At 36.0% G+C, this 24,772-nt stretch overlaps 1 protein-coding gene across 1 annotated transcript; it reads left to right on the plus strand.

Annotated features, from left to right (window-relative positions):
- Positions 1–14: 14 nt before the first annotated feature.
- Positions 15–21,671, plus strand: LOC129262129 (protein ABHD8-like). The gene is made up of 5 exons (XM_064100222.1): positions 15–219; positions 4,192–5,192; positions 8,159–8,329; positions 17,023–17,233; positions 18,956–21,671. The coding sequence occupies exons 2-5, from the start codon at positions 4,396–4,398 to the stop codon at positions 19,193–19,195; spliced, it is 1,419 nt and encodes a 472-aa protein (XP_063956292.1). The 5' UTR covers positions 15–219; positions 4,192–4,395; the 3' UTR covers positions 19,196–21,671.
- The last annotated feature ends 3,101 nt before the right edge of the window (positions 21,672–24,772 follow it).

Raw genomic sequence — 24,772 nt, forward strand, 5'->3', positions numbered from 1 at the left:
GGAATTGCCCTTGCCTACCTATACCGTCTACTATACCCTACGTACGTACACATAGGACCTACAGTAAGAATAGTTCCGTTTGCGCATTAATCGAGAAGCAAAGCCGAGAAGGGTGTTTTATTTCCAGATGACCATTGCGGCTCCATTGCTTTGTGGTCGTATTATTAGGTCAATTACCGGCTTATAACTTGGACAGGAGAGGAGCATGCGATTTTTAAGGTGAGTCAGATATCATCTCTCTCGAGCTCGGGCTATCAGTATCACTACCGGGTAACTCTCTCCTGACTGAGGCTGAGCTAACCCAGAGAGCTCCAGCCCGCGTAGCAGCCCGCTACGCGGGCTGGAGCTCTCTGGGTTAAGGCTGAGCCTGAGTCCTGACTTCATCCGCTGGCTTAGACAGCTGGCAGCCGTCTGTTTCGAGGAGTTTTTTAACTTTTTTTTTTTTTTTAATTTCTCCTCGTACACAGACGGCTCGCTAGCGTGCAGCCACCATTAGGGGACTTGCAATGCAAAATCCCCCCGTCGGGGCTCTTCAATTTTTGTCTTTAATGAATAAAAATTTTGAAAATTAACGCGACCAAAATGCAAATTAATATTCCCTCTTGGCATTAATTGCCAAAAAACGGAGAAAAATCAAGTTAAAAGGAACAAAAACAGTGACTTACCTCGGCTGTCGCGCAAATTCACTTCCCCGTTTTATCTGATCTTAAGTACATAAACATATTGCCATTGAGTCCCCTGTACAGATCGCGCTAGAAGTAGAACTTCGGTCTCTGTATTTGGTGAGTGAAGCCAACGGAGTTCAGCTGAACAACCAACATAACAGAGACCGAAGCTTTTGGTCTACCGCTGGCTAAGCCCATGGACCTATTCGTAATAGGTCCATGCTAAGCCTAACCCAGGGAGTCCCGGCCCGCGAAGCGGGCCGGAGCGGAGGCGGAGCCCAGGAGTCGACCGTGCAAAACGAGGGAGACACTGGGGTAGATTGGGGTCTCAATACTAGTAATCTTGATAAAATGTGAAGGTCTATCGTGACCACAAATCTTCGAGGCACAGACTGAAACCTCAAAAAATGAAAAGTTCTGTCGAAATACCTCTCCTTCAATTCAAAATTCAAAACAAAATGGCAGATCGAGACCGAGGCTATATTTTGATTGTTTGAGGTTTCATTTCACTCAGTCTGTGCCTCGATGTCAGGATTTGTGTGTCACGATAGACCTTCATCAATATAATTATAATCGTGGTAAGTGCATAATTTCTGTTTCCATATTTTATCAAGACTATTGAGACCCCAATCATGCCATTGCCAATCTACCCCAGTTCCGTGTCTCCCTTGTTTTGCACCAGCCTTAACTTTAAGTTGAGGACTCCATGTCTGATATTTTTAAATATTTTGACATATATGGTGAGTCTACCACATATCGACCACCTCTTTTGAAACCGACCACCTTGCGCGCGTTAAAATTATTGCGTATTACAAACGATACGCGCGGGAGAGTAGGCGCAGTGTCCATAGAAACGGTAAGAATCGATTTTACGAGAAAAAAAGAAGCAACAAAAAGTAAAAATTTAGTAGAATTAATCAAAATTGTATTGACCAGACCCAATTCCCGCTGAAAAACCAAGAAATCCGATAGGAAACGGCTTTAGAACAAATATCCGTCGTCAATCGTCGAATCATGTGCCGGAGCTCGCAGTGGAAGTAGTGAGACGATCATTTAGCATGTTGACATCATAGAACTGATTTGGAAGAGTAAAAATATTTCGCCACCGCGACAAGAATCGGCCGTAAACTTAGTGTATCGCGGGTGGTCGGTTTCAAAAGACGGGTGCAAATGAGCAAATGTAAAATCGTCGTATTCGTTGTTCGTCGATATATACGCGGATTGAATCGGAGTCGCCGAGCGAAACATGTGAATCTGATCTGCTCAATTTTCTGCACAAATGGGACTAAAACTGGGTAAAATTGATGAATATTTTCGGAGATACGATGCTGAGAAGATTAGGTGGTCGATAAGGGGTAGTTCCAACCATACTTCTTCAGACATGGAGCCTTGAACCGCCGGCCATATATGTATAAGGCCAAGTAAAAAAAGAAAGTAGTTGATCGTCCTCGCGCGCATCTATTTTGGCCTAAAAAATTGGCTAAAAAAAAAATTGTGATGTTTCTCGTCCGCGCCCGCTTCCCTATTTGATTGCAGCATCAATTTTCTTGATATTTACTATTTTTATGGCTGCTGAATAGCGAAAAAAATTCACAAGATTGGCGAGCGGTTTGCTCTCATGTGCTCTCACTCTCTCGCAACTTCATAAAAGTTTTTTAAAAATTGCTAAGTCCGATATCGCCGTAACTGCAAGAAAGAAAAAAATTCTGATTTGGTTTTTTATTGGAATTTTGAAGATAGGGTCATAAATTAGCGAGAATATAAAGTTTGCAAACTCAGAAAAGATCACAGATTTTTTCATTTTTAGTGCATTTTGGGGGGCCCCGCTTCCTGAATCTGAACTAATCCGTCGCGTGCTTTGGAAATATGGCGCAGATAAATCAATTTTAATGACGTAATTTGTATTTCAGCGGGGTTTTTTGGTGAGTGACAGCACCTGTACTTCGATGTGATTGACTGTGCTGGCGCGACATGTGAATTTGTGACATGAATTGAATTTTCTGGCGAGTTTTCTAACGTCAGCAGGCAATGCATTGAATATTCAAAAAACAATTTCAAGTGATTTATTGATTATCAAGATTGAAAATCATTAATGGGATTCCAGTTAATGCCAATTCTGTTCAAATTTGATAAACTTCATTCTTCCTTGAGCTATTCAATTTGATGGACAATTGTAAAAATTAGTTAGTAAATAGATCTAACACTAACAGTTACAAATATTGAAATAAACATTATGTGAACAATTAATTCAATAAATCATTTAACATTTGATATTATTAAAAAAATTAATAACAATTGAATGAACAGTATTAAACATTTAATATGTAAACGAATATACAAGCAGCTGGAAACTGCGATGCGAAACCATGCCTAGAGCTGAAAAAGAGATTGGCTCTGGAAAACTGAACATGGCTCCATGCCCATGGTAATAAAAATGACCCCCCATGCATTTTTTACCCTTACATATATATTGATATAGAATAATGTTTAAATATTCACTTGACATGAACATTTTGTTTTACAACAATACAGTACCGGTATACATCAGTATAGTAATACATCAATAGATTTTTATCGCATAATACATTTTCCATAGATTTCCAATCAATTGTATATAATATATGTATCTACTCAATTATTATTAATATTGAGCATGCATCGATTACATAATTCGAGCTTGACATGGCCTGACAATCATTTGAATAAAAAATAGCCAAAAAAAAAAGTAAATAGTAAGGGCCTCCCTCATCACTGATGTCAAAAAACGGGCCGAGGAAATGCCTCCTTGTTTTAAAAAAAGATAGTAAGATAGCAAATAGTAAGGACCTCCCTCATCACTGCTCTCAAAAAACCCAGACGATCAACTACTATCTTTTTTTACTTGGCCTAAGAGACACATGTAAACAAAGATGGATTTCCCTAGGAAATCCATAGTTAGAGGGTGAAATCGGTTTGTAGGGGTGAATTTTTATTAATCTATGAACCTTCATGCGCCTAATGCGTATAAAGGGATACAAATTATTTCACTATAAATGGTAAAAATGAGACGTTTCTTACCAGACCGATCTCCTGTAGATCCCTCAATCCGTTTGTCAACAAAGCAAATACAATAGGCCTGACCCTTGAACCGCTTCGTTATGACGTACATCCGATTAGCGATGCCATTTTGAAGAACAATTTATAAATAAAAATTATTATTTCACAAATACTAAAATTTAATACGTGATTATGAATAATTAGTATAATAAGTACTACTAATTCTCTTCTCATATCCTCTCTTCCATATCCCCTTCTTTGACAAAGCAATGAACAGATGTGTTTTTATTTATATATTATTTAGACCTATTTGTATTTTTAATGATTTCATTTATAAATGCATTCATTTTTTTTTTTTGGGGGGGGGGATTAAGAATAATTTGAAAGAATGAGCAGATTTTTCTTTCTGTTAAGAAATTATTATTATTATTATTGTGATTATAATTATACTGTAGCTTATGAAATATTTTGATTTGCTTTTGATCTACAGGTCAGTTATCATCATTAATTATGACTGATGATGGTTGTAATAGTTGAAGGAATTGCTACACTTCAGAAAGAAACAATGTTTACAGGAACTGATCAGAGGATAGGTGAAAAGAATTGCTTTCATCGGATCTTGAGGAAACTATGACAGTAGCGATTACCGTGAAGTTTGAGATGTCTTTGACCAGTGCCCCAAGCAGAATACCAAATGAGGAACCAGCCACAGAGGCAGTCATCCAGTAGAGACTCTAGTTCTTTAAACTGGAGAAACCGTGCCATCTCACCTGGTCAGCATAATGTTAACATTCTTGAGATTAGACCTGGAAGGTGGCTTCGGATTGAATATATCCTTGGGAAGCATCGCCAGGGCGATGACCGAAACTCACAAGTTGGATCATCTGGGAAACCCAATGGTGGCCCCAATATGAGAGATCTTTCTGAAGGAAGCATCATTATGAACAATGAAGGTTCAGAACAAGCCTCTAATACTACCTCTAACAGTCTCCACAGAGAGAATCTACCCTCAGGAGACAATGTACATACGCATAAACTAAGCAACTCGACTACCACAGCAGAGAACGACAATCACCAGAGTCCAGTGGCCAAAGCAGATGCTGTCGGCAGCAGCACTTACGGCAAGGTAGCTGCAAACCAAAGAAAGAGTGTTCGGAGCAAAGGTCATTCAAAGTCGAAACATTCGCAGCAAAATCAACAGAATTCCAAGTGGTCCAGTCAGGTTTCCCTCATCTCTCTCATGGAGGAACCTGGTACTGTGCTCTTCTTTTTTCATGGGGTTGGAGGATGTGCAGAAGTATGGTACCACCAGTTGCAATACTTTGAGGAGGCTGGCTTTGAGATGGTAGTGCCTGACATGCTTGGGCATGGATTCAGCAGAGCCCCGAAGGAAATGGCTGCTTACAAGTTTGAAGAATTGGCTGAAGATGTGCTTGCAATATTTGATCGCTATGCAAAGAAGCGGAATGTCCTGATTGGTCATTCATATGGGTAAGAAAGCTTATTTTGAAGACTCAATGAATGCATCTAGGTCTTAAGGTATTAAGAAGAGATTTTAATAGAGTAAAATTCACAGAGCAAAATGCTGAAAATTTGATCAGAATCGGATAACAAATAACAAAGTAATTGAATTTCAAAGATTTGCATTATTCCAGTGAAACAGTTCTAGGCATGTCGTTATGAATATTCATTAGGTCGGCTGATGATGTCATATCCCCACTTGTTCTTTTGTATCTTATTATATGAAATTAGGTTGTTTTTTTTTAATTTTCTACCAAGAACTTAAACAATTGGATTGACAACTGATTAAGTGCATTAGTTATTTATTGCCGCAACTTATTTCATCATCATGGCGACACATCATTTACACATGTATGAAAAAATGAAACATGATTTCATGTAATAAATGATAACATAAGAAAAATGAAAGTGGGGATGTGACATCATCAGCCCACCTAATGAATATTCATGACGATGTGCATATAACTGTTTTCACAAAATATTGATAAACTTTAAAATTCAATAACTTTGTTATTTGTTATCCGATTTTGGTGAAATTTTCAGCATTTTGCTCTGTGAATTTTACTCTATTTATTTAGATATAAATATTTTCAGCCCGGATCATCCCTTCAAGTTTTTAAAATGTCATCATAACTTAGGAAGTACATGTATACATGTAGGCCTACCTCGTTCATGAAACTTGGACATAATAGTAATAAAAGTACCAGTATTACAGAACATCCTGCACGAGTTTCAGGTCAAATGACCAAGGTCAAAGGTCACAAAAAACACCATTCATATATGTTATTATATGAATGGTGTTTTTTGTGAATAACTATTTTATACTAGTCATTTTCAAAGTCAGCACTGCTGCTATATTAAATCACGTAATGCAGCCGAGACTGCCAGACGCACTCCACTTGTTATTACATTGGGGTATATTTTTGTCTCGCCTGCATAGCAGAGCGAGACTATAGGCGCCGCTTTTCCGACGGCGGCGTCAACATCAAATCTTAACCTAAGGTTAAGTTTTTGAAATGACATCATAACTTAGAAAGTCTATGGACCTAGTTCATGAAACTTGGACATAAGGATAATCAAGTATTACTGAACATCCTGCCTGACTTTCAGGTCACATGACCAAGGTCAAAGGTCATTTAGGGTCAATGAACTTTGACCATGTTGGGAGAATTATTTTCAAAATCTTAACCGAAGGTTAAGTTTTTGAAATGACATCATAACTTAGAAAGTATATGGACCTAGTTCATGAAACTTAGGCATAAGGTTAATCAAGTATAAGTGAACATCCTGCTCGAGTTTCAGGTCACGTGACCAAGGTCAAAGGTCATTTAGGGTCAATGAACTTTGGTCAAGTTGGGGGTATTTGTTGAATTACTATCATAACTTTGAAAATTTATGGATCTAGTTCATGAAACTTGGACATAAGGTTAATCAAGTATTAGTGAACATCCTGCCTGAGTTTCAGGTCACATGACCAAGGTCAAAGGTCATTTAGGGTCAATGAACTTTGGCCAAGTTGGGGGTATTTGTTGAATTACCATCATAACTTTGAAAATTTATGGATCTAGGTCATGAAACTTGGACATTAGGTTAATTAAGTACCACTGAATATCCTGTGCGAGTTTTCAGGCCACATGACCATGGTCAATGGTCATTTAAGGTCAATGAACTATTGCCGTGTTGGGGTATTTGTTTAATTACCATCCTAACTCTGAAAGTTTACGGATCTAGTTCATAAAACTTGGACATAAGAGTAATCAAGTATCACTGAACATCCTGTACGAGTTTCAGGTCACACGACCATGGTCAAAGGTCATTAAAGGTCAATGAACTTTGGCCGTGTTGGGGGTATTTGTTGAATTACCATCCTAACTCTGAAAGTTTATGGATCTAGTTCATAAAACTTGGGATATAAGAGTAATCAAGTATCACTGAACATCCCCTGTGAGTTTCAGGTCACAAAACCAAGGTCAAAGGTCAGTTAAGGTCAATAAACTTAGGCCATGTTGGGGTAATTGTTGAATTGCCATCATAACTTTGAAAGTTTATAGATAGAGTGAATGAAATGTGGACATGGGTGTAGTTGACAAGTCTTAAGTCACCGTTCAAATGTCATTTATGGTCAATGAACGTGGTATTATGTCATTATATGAATGGTATTTTTGTGAATGATTATTTTATAGTAGTTTTCAAAGTTAGCACTGCTGCTATATTAAATCGCGTAATGCAGGCGAGACTGCCAGAGGCGTTCCACTTGTTAAATTAAAGAATGTTTCAAAGAAATTTCTAAAATCCTTGAAATCCTATTTCAAGTTTTGGTATCCAAAAGAAAAAGAGAAGAGTTTAATGATTGTGCGTGCCATAAAACAGTAGTGATGTGATGGATATGAAAATGAAAATGAAATTAATTTGATAAATTTTTTCCAGATCAAATTAAGATACTTTTTTTTATATATATAAATCATCCTCTTATAAAGCAACGGGCCAAAAATGTTCAGGATATATCCTTGCCTGTACACATTTACATGTAGCTTTCTGATTTTCAAATACTACATGTAAATTTGAGGGTAGGACATTAACAGATAGAGTATGCTTAGACACCCTAGAGAATCTCAACATTTTAATTTTTCACCAAAAAAAAAAAAACAATTTTAGAAAATGTTATATGATTCTCAAGTAAAATTCACATTATAATATCGACCCTTTTCTAAAGCTTTTAAGAGGCTTTAAATTAGTAATGAGATGAAAATCAAAACATTCTGAATCAGTTCCTATGAATTTCAGGTACCGTACTGTACATAAATTTTAAATAATGCTGTGCATAAAGATACTGCAGCTGCCAATTTGTAGTATGAAGGATTATTGAATGAATCATTGTCCCAAATGGAATAAAATAAATTTGTGTTTTTGTTTTGGCCCCCTCTTCCCCCCAACAGTGGTTCATTCTGCACCTTGATTGCGAAGGAGAGGTCAAGAAAGGTTACCAAGGTTGTTTTGATCAGCAATGGAGGTCCGATTCCCCTCTCACCTGAGCCATGTCATCTGTTCTGTCTTCCATCGTTTTGCCTTGCTTGTATCAAGCCGATTATCAATAGAACATTTGCAAGGTAAAATCTCTTTATATTTTTCAAGACGTTTGTACAGACACAGCAGGTGCAATTCACGATCAAAGGTTCATTCTCGTAGTCTGCGTACAGACTCGTCACTGAGCATACCTTGAAAGGCCAATTTTACTCCCATAAAATCAAATAACAAATAACACTAAAATTTCATTAAATGTTGATTAGGTTTGATATTGATATGTGATGACTGTACCTGATTTTCTCAGCAGTTTCTCAGTCAGTCGGCAAGCCCTCAAAAAGTGGCTTCTTTTATCCAAGTGATATTCATGACTAGAGTGGTTTTGCATTGTTAATGAGCTTGGTGCGGACCAAAATACCTCTTTTAATTCGGCCATTGCTGCTCTAAATATTAACAAAATTTCATGTTTTTGGTATCTTTATAAAGAAGAAAAATCATTCTTTCAGGTTATGTGTTTGGATTTTCAAAAAGATGTTGTAATATAGGGGAAACTTTTGATCTAAAACAAACAAAATAATTATTTTCATGCAACAAAAGTTGTTTTTACCCTTAATTTCTGTTTGAGCACAAATGATTTTTAGATTATGGTAAAGCTGAAGATCTAAGCTTTAGTATGATATAATTTTTATAAGAAGAGGTATTTTAGATGGGTCAGCAGCTAGCTTTTCATAGGCCAAGTACATTTAGCAGCTCAAAAACAAGAATACTGCTCTCTGATTGGTCATAGAGACCACACACCCACCCAAATTTCAATAGGGCCGTCTGCACCATCCCGAGTTTTCAAATTAGCGCGCTATTTCTGATCCAGCAAATTATCCCGATCTGAACAATCTTGAGATTATTTGCAATGGAGACGCAATTATCGCGCTAGTTCGTAGGATAAATCTCGAGATTGCAATCCCAAGTCAACTTGGGATTATTTGCAAATTAGCGCGCTATTTTACGAATTTTCGCGCTAATTCGTAGGTGCAGACGCACTCGGGGATATTTATTCACGGCGTCAGACCATAATGCATCGATGCTTCGCTCGAGCAGGAATTGCTCTTCTTGCGATGGTGGAGACGGGGTTTCTTGAATCTCGAGATTAATCGTGAAGAGGGACGATCGGGCTAAAATCTCGAGATTGAGCAAACTCGGGATGGTGCAGCACCGTCTAATGTTCCCCACACTGGGCCTCTAAAGGTCACACTCACCATGTGGTAATCTCTTCAAAATACCCGTGCCTGTTGTTTTGAAAACATTTTTCAGCCAATCAGAACTCTAGATTTTATGCTACTCAGAAATTTCAGAAATCTCGTCTTGTATCTTGATGGAAAAGGCTGGCTGCTGACCCATCTATAACGTGTCACATATCAAGAGTGACATTGTATGAAAGTAGAGAGTTTGGGCTTTCTGATGATATAAATAATGTTTGTGCCCAAAACTCAAAATTTTGCACAATTTGCAAGAGAAAACAGAGGAAGAAAACTGTTTGAGGCCTCTTTTTAGGCCTGAAATTCACCTATTTATCAAAATTTTATTCAAAAGAAATGACCAATATAAAAGAGTAACGTTTACTCTTTCCTATGGTACAAAAATAATCAATTTTACTTAAGGACGTTCCACAGTTATGTTTGTGCGCATCATGATCTGCGCATATTTTACACTCTGCGCGCTGACGTCACAATGGATGAACTTGTGATTTAATCAGCTGTAGGTAATGTGAGCTGATTTTTCTCCTTATCTACATTAACTGCAGATCTGATGTGTTATTTTATGAAGCTAATAAACTGGAATTATTTCATGGACCATTTTTTTAAATTCCTCTACAATGTCAAAGTAGTTTCTCTGTAGTGCTGCAAAGTATGATGATTATGACCCCCGAGTATGAATAAATGGAAAAGTGGTTCAGAATTTTTCCTCACAGATACTGCTTTTGGCGCGTTTTCGGGTGTTTTAAGAAGCAAATTTGCTCTAATAAGAGTGCTGATAGTTTCAAAACAAGCACATGAACCCATATTTTTTAATGTTTGCACCTCTTGGGTATACCTTCCTGAACAACTTTGGGCAATTCCATGGTAACGGAATTACAAATCAGAGAAATTTGGCTGTTACTTTTGCTCACAGCATCCAGATGTCTCAATATTTTCCCATTTTCTGAACTTACTATGCATGGCAATTTGTGCTATATTCTGAACCAAGATTTTTAGAAAACCCCTCACACGTTCAGATGTGAGTGACGGATATGTGCTATGGTAACAGAATTACCAGAGAAATCAGTAACTTTTCAACACAAAGTTTAGTAAAAGTTTCTCTGAAATATACAACACACTAGCTCCTAGTTAATGTCTGATTCAATTTATTATTACGTCAACTTTATTTTGAAAGTAATTTATTCACAAATATCATCAACAAATTTTCATAATTGGTCTTTCTTTGGGGGAAGTACATGGTAACGGAATTACACATAATGGTAACGGAATTACGCCTCTGACATTTGTGAAGGAAAATAATATTTTTAGGCATTTATGACTGAAGAAATGCCTCAATATAGCTTGTTTATATATTCTTCTCTAATACTTAACACAAACTAAGTACTTCACGTCTATAATATCAAATAGAATATAAGTGTATAGTATGTAATAAGTGGCTCTACCATGAATAAACAGAATTTTACAAAATATTAGGGATCAGTGGTAATTAAATTTTAGTTCATTTTCAACTTCAGGGGTATTAGGACTTACTAGCCACTTTTTGCCTCCTGCACTGATGAAAGGAATTATGCAAAGGCCAAAAATCATCACTAATACTCATGGTAACGGAATTACATGGACTACAGCCAAATGTATACACATCAGGAATTTTACAAAACTGAGGACAGCATGTGATCAGATCTGCATATTTAGTAAAAAAAATTGGGTAGATGATAGTTTAAGATATTCTAAAGTCTTTGAATACTCAAAAGAAACATAGTTTTACATACAATTGGCATCTTAAAACAGTTAAACTGAAAACTTTCTGTTTGGTTGTTCAATAAATGTATTGAAAACGAGAAATAATGCTGAAACCACATGAAAAAAATGTTGACATTCACATTTTGAAAGAATGCTGGGGACAACTATTAAAGCAATAAATTAGTGCACCAATTAATCTACTTCTCTTTAAAGGTAAGGATTCATTTTCTGTCTACATGTATATGTGGCTTACTGAGGACTGCAATTATAGCAGATCTGAGTATAAAGTCAATATCATCTTCCTGACAGATGTATTTCCCAAATGTGACCCTAAGAAACTGCAGTGATTTGATGATCATATGTCATATTCATGACCTGAGGTGGTTTTCCTAGGCCATGATTTTTTAAATGTTATCTCTATTAGAATTTTTTATCTTTCATATAAAATATGAATTTATCCGAGATTAATTTTTATCTTCCGTATCTTAAGATATGTGACAAAGCAGTGCCTAGGATGTAGACATGTTCATCGCGTATCCAACCATTGCATCACAGATGATGTGCCTGCGCCAATGTTCCTCTGAAGGAAAAAAAAAGAACTTCAAATTAGGTGGAAGCTATTCTCTCTATCCATTTTCAATTTCAGCAATATTTCTAGGTCAATTCGCTCAAAACTTTGAAATAACAATAAAGGAAAAATAATAAATTATGTAATCATGAGAGTACTACTCTAACATTATTCTTGTAGATATAAAATAAATATTTCAAATAATTTTATTGACTAAATTGACTAATATTGTCTATGAAATGAAATGAGGTAGGAAATGTGATATTGACTTCTAAAAGTATTAATTTTTTTTAAATTAAATCCCTGTAAGCACAGAATTTGATTTGATCCAATCTCACTCATTTGTCAAACCTCATGGCAGAAAGGCTTTTCATTGGTTGAATGAGATGAGTGCTAAAAAACAGCCTTTCTCATTGGAAATTGCTTCATAAATAGGCATGTGTCACACAGATAAAACAAAGATAAAATGGTAATTAGAATACCATTTCGGAAAGAACTTTAGGTGATTTTATAGAGATAAAATATTTTATTTTACAACATGTATCTCAGACAAATGTATCTCAGAATACTACCACTGTCTCTTTGAATTTCTTTCACAGCAGAATGCTGTACATTTCTACCCATTTCCAATTGAGTTTGTCTTCTGTTACATTTATGTTGCTGTTCTCAGATGTTTTGTTATTGATGACACTGTTGGTCTCAACATTATCACCATCCTCTCCTTAGAGGAGTGTTCATTCTGTGTATCATCCTCACTTGAAGGGTCATCATAGTTACTCACTTACTCCATCCCTGAAGCAGTGATTATTGGATGATGCTGACTTTGCATGTTTCTGAACATCCATTGCATAGGGGTGGAGAACAGTATTGGTTTGGTGCTTATTTAAAAGACAGACTTGAATATCTTTGTCAAAATCCACCATACTTTCGGAAATATCATCTGTATCAAGATTTAGTATGATATTTTTGGCATGTGGCTCTTGCATCTGCAAATTATGGATCTAACTTCAACCTTTTCCACTCATTACTTTTTACTGCTCACTACACTGTTTACCAATGCCAGAGTCTGGTCCCTAACCACGGCTTGTTACAAAAAATGTCCAGTCTTCCAATGCAAGGAGAGTTACACAGAAGATATCGCTTAAATTATTAGGCAGTACCATCTGAAAAATATAACCACTTCTTTGAAGCATAGAACTACTCCCAGCCATCCCAGAAATTTTTTAATAAAAAGTTCACTACAGACTGTCGAGGGTGAGTTGTTCAGAGGCACTTACAAAATAATGAATGCCATTCTTTTCCAAGGCACATACAGTGAACATGGTCACTTCGTGATTGTGTGTCCAGTATTTTGGATCTCATTAGAACTGGTTCTTGGCAGTGACATTTTTGGCAAAATCAATCTGGATTCTGGAAGACAATTTTGTTTTGTCATCCTGCATAATCTTTCTTCTACTCCTCACCAAGAAGTGATTGCCCATTAATCATTTGAAAGGCATTCACCTACATTGTATGCTCCATCAATATACTTAATTAATGCCAATGTACATTATCTTGCCTTTATTCTGAATGTTATACTGAATGGGAGCTTGCTGTCAAGTAATTTTATAATCTCATCCTGATTTGGAGTGTAATTACTAATCAGAAGGCTTTTAATGTTCATAACTCTGAACTACAGCTAAGATATCAACATGCTAATGGAACAAAATTGGCTAACGCACACCCCTTCAAAGATATGATAATGGTAATTCCGTTACCATGTAATTCCGTTACCACAGTTACAGCAGACTTAGAAATGATATTTCAAAAAAATGTTGCTAAGTCTTTAGCAAGTCACATGAAATCAGAGAATTCAGAATTATATAAAATTCAAGTAAGGATTTAGCTCATAAGAAAAACTTTTTCAGTTTCATGGTAACGGAATTACATCCGTTTTGTAGTAGACTGCAAAATTTTCTCAGAGAAATTTGAAAATACCCCTGATAAAGACATTTGCTACTGGTAATTATTACACCTCCACACACAAAATAAGATGATTTTGAACCAAAAATGTAAAACATGTTTTTAGTTATCAAATTTAACAAAATAATGTAAAATATATGTTCTCTAATTGAAAATTGTCATCAAATTCAAAAGATCATTTAACAAAAACCGTAAAAGTTATTTGAAAAAGGTTTTCAGTTCCTTAAAATATAAGGTTTTGTGTAAAAAGGACATTCACATTCAGATGCAAATTATCAATTTTGAAATTTAGTGTTTTTCCCCTCTCCCATGTGGAATTGCCCCTTTGCAAAGATTGGTGAAAATGACATGGATTTTAAATAAAGTGCAGCATTTCTTATACTTCTAAAGTTTGTTATTGAAATTTGACATTTTTGAGGTTATATCTTTCCCGCAATTTCTAAGAACTGAGAGTGTTGTTAGACTTAAATGGGCAAACAATTGACAGCAATCGATAGATTATCCATCTGACGGATACAATTATTAATCATATTGCAAAATTTGACGAAATTTTCATGGATTTTGACTGATTAATAGGGCTTTAATCTCAGTGTTGTGATCTCGTGAGGTCTAAAAATGCCGAATTCTTTTGGATGCGCAATTCTTAAGAACATCATCCATTTTGGGTTAACTTTTAAGCTCTATAGCAAAAAATCAAGCACATGGACCGATGTTAATTTTTGCATATTTGGAATATTCAGGTGCTAAAGTATCTATGTGCAAAGTATGATGAAAACGACATGGATTTTCAATGTTTGGGAGCAAGACTACGGAACCACTCGCATTTTAGACGGTATTAACAGACTTTTGCTTGTTTTCGGTGCATTTTGGGCTGTTTCAAGCCAACGCGCAACACTTTGGACACTGATAATTTGAAAACGAGCACATGGACCCCAAATTTGTAATGTCTTAACTTCTTTAGAATATATTTTTCTACAAATCTAGAGAGTATGATGAAAATGACATGGATTTTGAATGTTTGGGAGCAGGACTAAGGAACCATTCGTATTTTAGACATTGTGGACGGTATTAGACTTTTGCCCGTTTTAGGCGCATTATAGACTGTTTAAAGCCAACTCGCAACACTTTAGACACTGATAATTTGAAAACGAGCACATGGACCCCATAATTTTAACATCTTAACTTCTTCAGAATATATTCCTTTACAAATCTAGAGAGTATGATGAAAATGACATGGATTTTGAATGTTTGGGAGCAGGACTAAGGAACCATTCGTATTTTAGACATTTTGGACGGTATTAGACTTTTGCCCGTTTTAGGCGCATTATAGACTGTTTAAAGCCAACTCGCAACACTTTGGATACTGATAATTTGAAAACGAGCACATGGACCCCATAATTTTAACATCTTAACTTCTTCAAAATATATTCCTTTACAAATCCAGAGAGTATGATGAAAATGACATGGATTTTGAATGTTTGGGAGCAGGACTAAGGAGCCATTCGTATTTTAGACATTTTGGACGGTATTAGACTTTTGCCCGTTTTAGGCGCATTATAGACTGTTTTAAGCCAACTCGCAACACTTTGGACACTGATCATTTGAAAACGAGCACATGAACCCCATAGTTTAAACATCTTAACTTCTTCAGAATATATTCCTCCATAAATATAGAAAGTATGACGAAAATGACATGGATTTTTAATGTTTGGGAGCAGGACTAAGGAACCATTGGTATTTCAAACATTTTTGGACGGTATAATCAGACTTTTACTTGTTTTCGGCGCATTTGGGCTGTTTCAAGCCAACTCGCAACAGTTTAGACACTGATAGCTTAAAAACGAGCAAATGGAACCCATGTTTCTAATATTTTAACGTCATCAGAATATATTCCTCTGTAAATCTAGAGAATATGTTGAAATTGACATGGATTTTGAATGTTTGGGAGCAAAACTACGGAACTATTCGCATTTTAGACGGTATTATTAGACGTTTGCACGTATTCGGCGCATTTTAGGTGGATTTCAATATTTTCAAGCCAACTCGCAACACTTTGGACACTGATAGTTTAAAAACGAGCACATGGACCCCATATTTTTAATATTTTAATGTCTTTAGAATATATTCCTCTACAAATCTAGAGAGTATGATGAAAATGACATGGATTTTGAATGTTTTGGAGCGAAATATGGAACCATTCGCATTTTAGACGGCATTATTAGACTTTTGCACGTTTTGGGCGCATTTGGGCGATTTTCATGCCAACTCGCATCACTTTGAACACTCATAGTTAAAAAACGAGCACATGGACCCCATATTTTTAACTTCCCTACACCTTCGATATGCATTCCTCTACAATTTAGCCGAATTTGATGAAAATGACATGGATTTTGAAAAAAGTGCAGCTTACAAAATACTTTTTTAATTTTTGAGTAGATTCACGTCTTTGAAGATTTGTTTTTTCCGAGTTTTTGCACCATTCTTGCCAAATGAGGGCGCTGTTGACTCCAAATAGATATAGTTCTACCAATTAAAAGACTTTCTCTTTCTTTTGTATACACTTTGTTATGTATCTTGAAAATTTGATGAAGTTTGATGCTGTATCTACTGAGTAAAGATGATTTACACTCATTTGGTGAATTCGTGAGGTCTAAGAGAGGCATATTTCTCTTGATTGCGCAAGATTGCATATCATTCAAATACGGCGAATTTGAAGACCCGTAGAAAAAAAATAAGCACATGAACCTATGTTATTTTTTGCATTTTCATAATGCATAGATACCAAAGTAACTCTCTGCAAAATTTGGTGAAAATGACATGGAATTCATTTTAACTGTGGAACGTCCTTAAGGAGAAAATGGTTAAATTCTTTGAGAAAAAAGTCTCACAATTCACGAGATTTTGTAGGGATATGAATTCAGCCACGAGAGGACTTGGATAAATCTTGCTCATTTGCTCATTAACATAGGGGCTTGCAGACTGACTGTTTCTTCCTCGATGTTTCTTTCATTCCCAAATCCTAAAAACAGTCATCTCATTATATTGTACTATATTATGTCCCTAGGGAAAACTATATTTCTCCAGAAATAGAAATATCACTTTACCCTTTTCAGGAAGCACATAAAGTATGTGGAAATATTGCACAATTACAATTTGCTCTTTGACTAAGTGACAGTTCTATGAAGGCATATCCTCTAGAAAAGCACTTAATTGGTCCAGGTAATTTTATTATTATTATGCTCTGTTTCTTTGATAGACAAGCCTTTCATACCAAAGATAAACGCTCTGCAGTTGACTTGAGAAATGCCTTTGACATCCCTGCTTACGTTCTACGTGCCACCATGCAGGGACAGTACTGGCCTGAAGGAGGGAGTGACTACCATTCGTCACTCTCAGTGGGTGTCCTTATCATCCATGGACGCCAGGATGAGCTCGTGCCTCAGGAGGAATCAGTAACTATGCAAGAGGTTGGTGTGTATTGATTGCATTTCGGTCGAATCCAACTTTCTCATATATGCGTATTCTTTCTCGGCTCTGAAAGTTTGTATGTAATCCCTTTTCATTGAAAACCCGTTTGTATGATACTGTAAGGTGTCTGAAGCCACACTGAAAAGTGTCAGCATAAAACAGGCTGATTTAGGGGAAAATATGGCACATTTTTTGGGGGAAGTTCAGGCTACTAGAAAAATGTGATCTGAATTGATTATTAACTTGTGATTGGCATGTATGGAAAGAGAAAATTTAGGGGCTTCTTTTGACAGTAAGGACAAGTTTATATGATCATTTTAAATAAGGATTTAGAGATAAATTGCAAACCCTTATTTTTGTGTGTGTTGAGATTGCCATTTCTCCATGCGTTTTCTATGGGAAAATGAAATTTCTGTTTTGCACATTTTTTTTCACTTTGTTGCAATTTTTCATTGTGATCTGGTTTCCAAATCTTTATAAAAATCATACCATCAGATAGAGCATAAAAAATCCTATTGGACTCTTCATGGACAAGTTTTTGGCATTAATAATAAATTTATAACAGCTCTCGGAAGCTAAAAATTTGGATTTGTGTGTGTCCATTTCTTAACTACACAGTCTATGGCAGAGAAATGCTGAAAATTTACCTAATTTCATTCTTCTTTTTTTGCAGCCAATAATTTGACTTTTTTAAAAAATGTAACATTTCTGTCAGTCTGAAGGTCATTTCTCTTCAAATTCACAAAGAAAATGTGATATTTTCTTGAAATAAGAAAAATAATTTTTTTCTCCAGACACCCTCATTTGGTCCAGTTAAAGGGGAATCCAACCCAAATAAAAACTTGTTTTTATAAGGAAAAGAAAAATCAGACAAGTTGATAGGGGAAAGTTTGAACAATATTGGACAAACAGCAAGAAAGTTAAGAATTTTTAAACGTTGTGAATATTGGTATTCACTATACCCATGGACTCTTCAAATTGGCCGCATATGGGATGTCATAGTGATGTAAGGCAAGGACTACTCTTCCATGTACTCCAATACATATTATGGCTAAAATTTCATTTTTCCCAAAAGTTTTATTTCAAATTATATTTTTTTTCATGAGGACATGAAACAATATACTACCTGGGTGATATATAGATTACTGCCCCAGGGGAATGGGTACTTAGGAGAAAACCACAAATCCCTGATAATAAAGTACATGGCCTATGGGAAACTTGTCCTTGCCCCTTGTCATAATTTACTTACTCAGTTGCCAATTTGAAATCTACATAGTATTAGTGATCTCAATTTTATAAGCAGCTATAACTTTCCTATTGCTTGTCTGATTTCTTTCAAACTTTCACCATTCTGTTTGATTTATTTTTCTCCTTCCCAACACAACATTTTATGACCAAGGCTGGATTCCCCTTTAACTAATCTCCGTTCTGCATTTTGCAGAGTCTTCAATTGTGCCTGTGTTGTCCAAATCTAGATCTAAATGCCATATTTCAATTAGTCAATAAATAGACTGGCTGAAAATGTTTGATAACAGCAACAAATTTAATCAGTATTTCATATAACTCTGATATTACTATCCATACCCGGTTGCTCTTAGATCGGTATCTAACTTTATGTAGGTAAAGAATCATAAGACACCCTTCATAAATTGGTCGAGGTTTATACTTCAAATGCTATTTTCCATTTTCTAAATTGTGTATTTATGTTTTCTTTTTCTCAGACTATTTATGCATCTCAGTTGGAGGTAGTGGAATCAGCCGGTCACATGGTGATGGTGGAGCAACCACAGAGGGTCAACGAACTCATCCATTCATTCATCCTGAAAGACATGACCATCAGTCTGGCGATGCAGCAGAGTCATGTGACCAAACACATGACCAATCCCCCTGATGCAGCTGCCTTCCTTCCCTCACCCGTACAAAGACACAAGACGGTGCCAAACTTCTCCATTACGTCATGACACACAAGCAGATCTTGTGCAAGTATATATTCCTAACACCTAATTTCTTCATTACATGCCTCTTTCAATTAGTTAGATCACCTTGTTAAATCAAAATTTTGAATTGAATTAAATTAAGGTTTATAATTAAGTACCTTTAGAATATTGATCATGATTGTCTTTTTAGCAAGGACACTTTGCTAGTTACCATTGATGCAACAGGTTCCAAATAATTATGTTTACCATCCAGGGTCCTACGCAAGAAAGTTAGGAAATGTCAATCACATTATGAACGGATTCTGAAGGTTCCATATTGTTCGAAGCGTATTACAATAAGTTCCCCGTTGGACAACTCAGCTGAGGACGACTCCAACCTTACAACTAAGGATGTGCATTTTGTCCTGAAAATTTGACAAGCAAAAAAAAAAGGTCTTCATTCCCGAAAGACTCGCCCCGAAGAATAACTCCCTCGGAGGACAACTCCCCCTGAGGACCTCTCCCCTGACGACATTTCCCCCAATTACAGGGTAAATAAATGGCGTCATAATATTCAAGGGGGGGGGGGTAAAACGATAGTTCACCACCCCGAACAATATGTTCGCTGCTTGAATGTACAAAAGGATAACTCCGGAGGACAATTCCCCTGGTGGAGAGCTCCCTCACCCATTCCATTCAGTGGCATGAAGAAAATGGAAGAGAGGGAGAAGAAGAGAGGAGATGGAGAATGAAGAAGAAATTATTTCTATTATATGCAATCATATCATTACAGTGAATCATTATGCCTTGAAACCCATCGGGGTATGATTTTACATATCGTCCCCCTACCTGGAATCTTTTGTTGGCACTTTTTCATCCTTTCCATGAGATATGCAGCCATTAATACTTTTTGATCCCCCTTCCTTCCCGATCTTATTATCTATCTTTATGCCATGTTATACTTTTGCTTTTTTATTAGATGTATGATAATGCAAGTTCGCTTTATCTTTTATTTTCTAATATCTTCGAAGATGAAGATTGCAATACACTGGTTGAAACTGTGTGGCACTGAAATCCGGTTGGGGTGGGGGTTAAGTAGCTTCCATTGAAGAGTGAAGAGTGGCTAGCATCTGTAAGAAAAGAACATGCGGAAAAGGGGTGTCTTTCAGGGGTAGGTGCAACCAGGGTTGTGATAAAAAACGTTTTTTATTAAAAAAAACAAATAAAACGTTTTTTATTGTTTTAAAACGTTTTAAATCGTTTTAAAACGTTTTTTTTCCAACGAATGATGCAATTTTCTCTAAATCAATTAAACTATACACTAAATACAGTATGATTTAAGCTCTTAATGTTTCAAATAAGAGATTACCACAATTTTGTTAATGAATTTACAACAGAAAAGTTCATATTTCCCCCAAAATTACTAAATCATGGAAATTGAATGCCTACAAAAAAAGAACACATTAAGTAATTTGACATTTTATTCCCTAATCTAATACATGAACATATACATTAGTCTGAATCGAGGGGGGGGGGGGCGAGGAGAATTTGCACAATGGAAGAAATTGACGTACATGGGGTTTCAAAGCTTAATTTCATTACCAGTAAATCAATATGCTTTATTTCATTTGAATCAATTATACCAATTTTAGTGCATGAAATACAAATTCAATTCAAATCTATAAATAAAGCCCTTGAACTACATATTTTTTAATTCAGGAATTCTGATCAAATGTATATTAAAAACAATTAGTAGGCCTATAGAATGTTTTTTTAACCCTAATAAGACTGGGGGGGGGGGCTGATTCAGCCCCCCTCGACATTTTTTGCGATAAATCCACTGCACATATTTTTTTTTACCGCGTCACTCACAGACTTTCCTTTTTCAAGTCTCACGCAACTTTTGAGACCAAAATTGCGACCCCCTGGTATGCGGTTCCGAAATTATGCAACATTTTGTAAGTGCATGCAGACCCAAAATTGCTCAAAAAAGTGAATTTGTGTACAAATCTAATTCAAATAGTGTTTTTAGCCATAATTCATAAATGTGCCATTATTTTTCCTTTTTACTGATTAAAATAAATTAATTTCACCTTGTTTATGGTCAAAATATATAGTCCCTGACTATTTCCATTGAAAAAACAATAAAATACATAAAAAAATAAATGTGATGTTGAATTTTTTTAAAAGAACATTAATTTGATCAGATTCCTATAAAGGGTTTGTGAACCAAAAATGATAATTTCAGGGGCATTATTTAGTTAATTAGAGCAAACTTTTGATTTTACGCATAAATTAGCAATGAGATTTATGCAAAATTTGATTTATAGTTTTTTAGATTATGCCATGGGTAATGCGTGTGCCAATTTTCGTTGTGATCCCGCGATCGACGGCCCAGATCATAAGGGGGGCCCCCTCAGTCTTCTTAGAAAACAAAATAGCCCAGTCTATTTAGGTTACCGGTATTATGTTTTTTTTAATTGTTTTTATTGCTTATGTACAGAGTTTTTAAACTTTTTTTTATAACTAATAGAAAATTTTGGCAATTTTCCAATCATTAACAATAAGTAAAAATAATGATACAGATACGAATTTTGGCAAGAACTCACATTGGGCTTATACATGAAATCACGTTTTTAAGCAATTCGGGATCTGATAATATGCACTTGTGGTGTATATCATAACTGCATACCCATGCATTCATCCCAAAAATAGTCTTGAACGATATGGCGTGGCCCTGTCGTGTTTATGGATTTATCATAGAAATCTTTAGGGGGCCATTAAGGTCCCCTGGAATTGTTAGGGTTAAGGTTTGCTAGCTGATTATCTTATACTGTTTAAAGTACTTTTCTTCATCTTTATGAAGCGCAAAGTTTCACCAACTTGTGTGTACCTCAAGAGTAACGTATGATGTCAGGTTTACAGAATTTGTAAAATATTATTGCGCTTGTGCAACATTTCCATTTCATTCAAGTTCTATTACATGTACATGTATTTTAGCTTATTTTAATAGTGTTTCTTTACCTGTCCAAAAAGTGAGTACAACAGTCAGATATGTTTGTTAAAATGAGAATATTCTTAATATGGATTGATGTGCACAATTGAACAGAGAGAAGAGGAACATGACAAAGCAATGGAGAAAGGAGAAAGAGAAAGAGGAGAAAAGGAGTGGTGTTGAAAAGAGTTTTAGTTAGTCAGAAGAAAATAATACACTTCAGAAATAACAGTGTAAAAAAAAAACATTTATCTAACATCACATCCATGCAAATTTATAACACACAAGTCTATGCGGTGTTTTAAAACACGTTTTTTTGTAAAAAAAACGGGTGTTTTAAAACGCGTTTTAAAACATGTTTTAAAACACACCGTTTAAAACGCGCCAACCCTGGGTGCAACACACGAATAGTGTGTCAAAAACGCCCCAAAATGAGAAAAAAATCCCTTTAAATTATGAATATGTAAAATGTAAAAAGGAATGAAATTTTTACTGACTGTAATTCCTACTTGTACAGTAACAAGACCCATGAACGGAAATTCATTTACGCCACCTCGATTAAAGTCAATATTCAAAATGGAAATTGGAATCCCTACCTAGGCTAACCCCACATCTCAAACTCTAAAAATTCTCTATACTACATTGCATAATGCTGGCATAAAAATGTGAATATATCCTGGATTAGGGAATGTCTGAAAAATGTAACGAAGTACCTGTTCAGAGTGTGCAAATCTAGAACATCTGCGCAACTCCGTGTTAGGGTGTCTGAGCAACAGTGGCGTACCTAGGATTTTTCACAGGGGGGGCAAAACCGTATGCCAAAAAATTTGAAAAGCAAAAAAAAAAAAAAAAGGTCTTCAATCAAAAATGAAGGATTTCGTACCAGAAAAAAAAAATGTCTTCAATCATAAATGAAGGATTTTGTACCAGAAAAAATTTGACAAGCAAAAAAAAAAAGGTCTTCAATCACAAATGAAGGATTTCGTACCAGAAAAAAATTTGACAAGCAAAAAAAAAAAAATAAAAATAAAGGTCTTCAAGATCGTCAGGGGGGGGGGGGCAAAAAAGGTCTTTCAAGTTCGTCAGGGGGGGCAGGGATACGTCCTTTTCATGGGTTTGTGGCTCATCAGGGGGGGGCAGACTGCCCCCTCTGCCCCCCCCCCGTAGGTACGCTAGTGCTAATCGGCCTATCCTTGAATCCTTATTTAGAGTGCTTTTTGCAGGACGATTCTCGCGGGTGCTGTCCACTCTTCAATGGAAGGTGTCCCATGCCCCCCCCCCCCCCCCCCCGGGGCAATATTATCTGTTGAGAACAAAAGGGTTACAATGAATAATTAGCAACTGAGCAACATACTACCATGGTACCTAGAGGTACAAACCTCCTGTAAGCCATCCCCACCACCATTTTTCATCCCTGAGGGGCTTCTTCCGGAGAATAGTAAGAAAAATAAATACTGGTATAATTGAGTTATATTCAAAAAGGAAAAAGACACCAAGGAGTTGGCATAAAATCAATATTCATCAGTAACATTGTCCGGAAAGCATTTGAATGAGGGGAGATGTCCTCTGGGGAGTTGTCCTCATGCTAAATTGTCCTCCAGCTAGGGAGTTGTCTGGGGGAAGTTATCCTCCAGGGAGTTGTCCTCCAGGAGAACTGTTGTTCGTGGGAGTTGTCATGGAGGAGCTGTCCTCGCTGGGAGGGGGTACCATTCAGAAGTAATTTTATGGAGATATATGTATTAAAAGTTTGAAAACAGGGTCTTACATTAATACTCAAATAGGCTGATCATCATCTTTGCAACAAGTGTTTTGTCTCAGTGTTCTCTGTCCAATTAAATTTTATTTGCTGAATTTAAGACAATAGTGTGCTCTCATCCCATAGTATGAATTATACAGTGCGTATCAAAAAAAGTTTACACTTTGAAATAATCTTGTAAAATTATACATTTGTAATATTCTGAAGATTTTTCCACATTCTAACATTGGTACAGATCCATTAATAAGCAAATGATGATATAACTGTCGAAAAATATTTCTGTTTGAATGAGCACCACTTACTTTTAAAAAGTTAGTGAAAAATGATTTGCGCAGAAATTTCAAATAGTTATGTGAATAAAAGTAGACCTTAATCATGAAGAACACGTAGAATTTAGCTAGTAAAATTGATCTGAAGATATATTTTACCTTTTTTAACTTGTTTCCTTGCCCAAAACACTCAGAAGGGAGCATTGCACCCCACTCCCCTACACATCGAGGCCATTGTGACGATATTTGCTTTACACTGAGCTGTAATGTATATGAAATGGCTTAGGCTTGATTTTAATTTTGTTAATCATTGTCAAGCTTTGAAAAAGTGTGGAGAAACAAGTATTAAATGAAAAATTAAATGTAAACCCACTTTAAATGATAAAAACTTAGTGAAAAAATGCTGGAGATGTCTGATATAAACTTTTGTTCAGATTTAGTTATGTCCTCAGATCCAGCTGGTACGAAAAGGGTAAAGGTTGTGCTTACTAAGTGTTGAAATTTCAATTTGGGTGGCTAAATTGTTACAAAATGCTTGAATGTATCTGTTTTATTTCAATTGACTAAAATTGCAAGGGAAATGTATGAGAAATGTTGCGCAG

Source organism: Lytechinus pictus, chromosome 5 (assembly GCF_037042905.1).
Source record: "Lytechinus pictus isolate F3 Inbred chromosome 5, Lp3.0, whole genome shotgun sequence".
NCBI lineage: Eukaryota > Metazoa > Echinodermata > Echinoidea > Temnopleuroida > Toxopneustidae > Lytechinus > Lytechinus pictus.

What these genes read in the sequence shown, in the direction of transcription:
- LOC129262129 (XM_064100222.1), top strand. Translation starts at nt 4,396, where the DNA reads ATGAGGAACCAGCCACAGAGGCAGTCATCCAGTAGAGACTCTAGTTCT. An exon ending in CTGATTGGTCATTCATATGG is followed by an intron (nt 5,193 to 8,158) that starts GTAAGAAAGCTT and finishes TCCCCCCAACAG; the next exon opens with TGGTTCATTCTGCACCTTGA. An exon ending in ATCAATAGAACATTTGCAAG is followed by an intron (nt 8,330 to 17,022) that starts GTAAAATCTCTT and finishes TTTCTTTGATAG; the next exon opens with ACAAGCCTTTCATACCAAAG.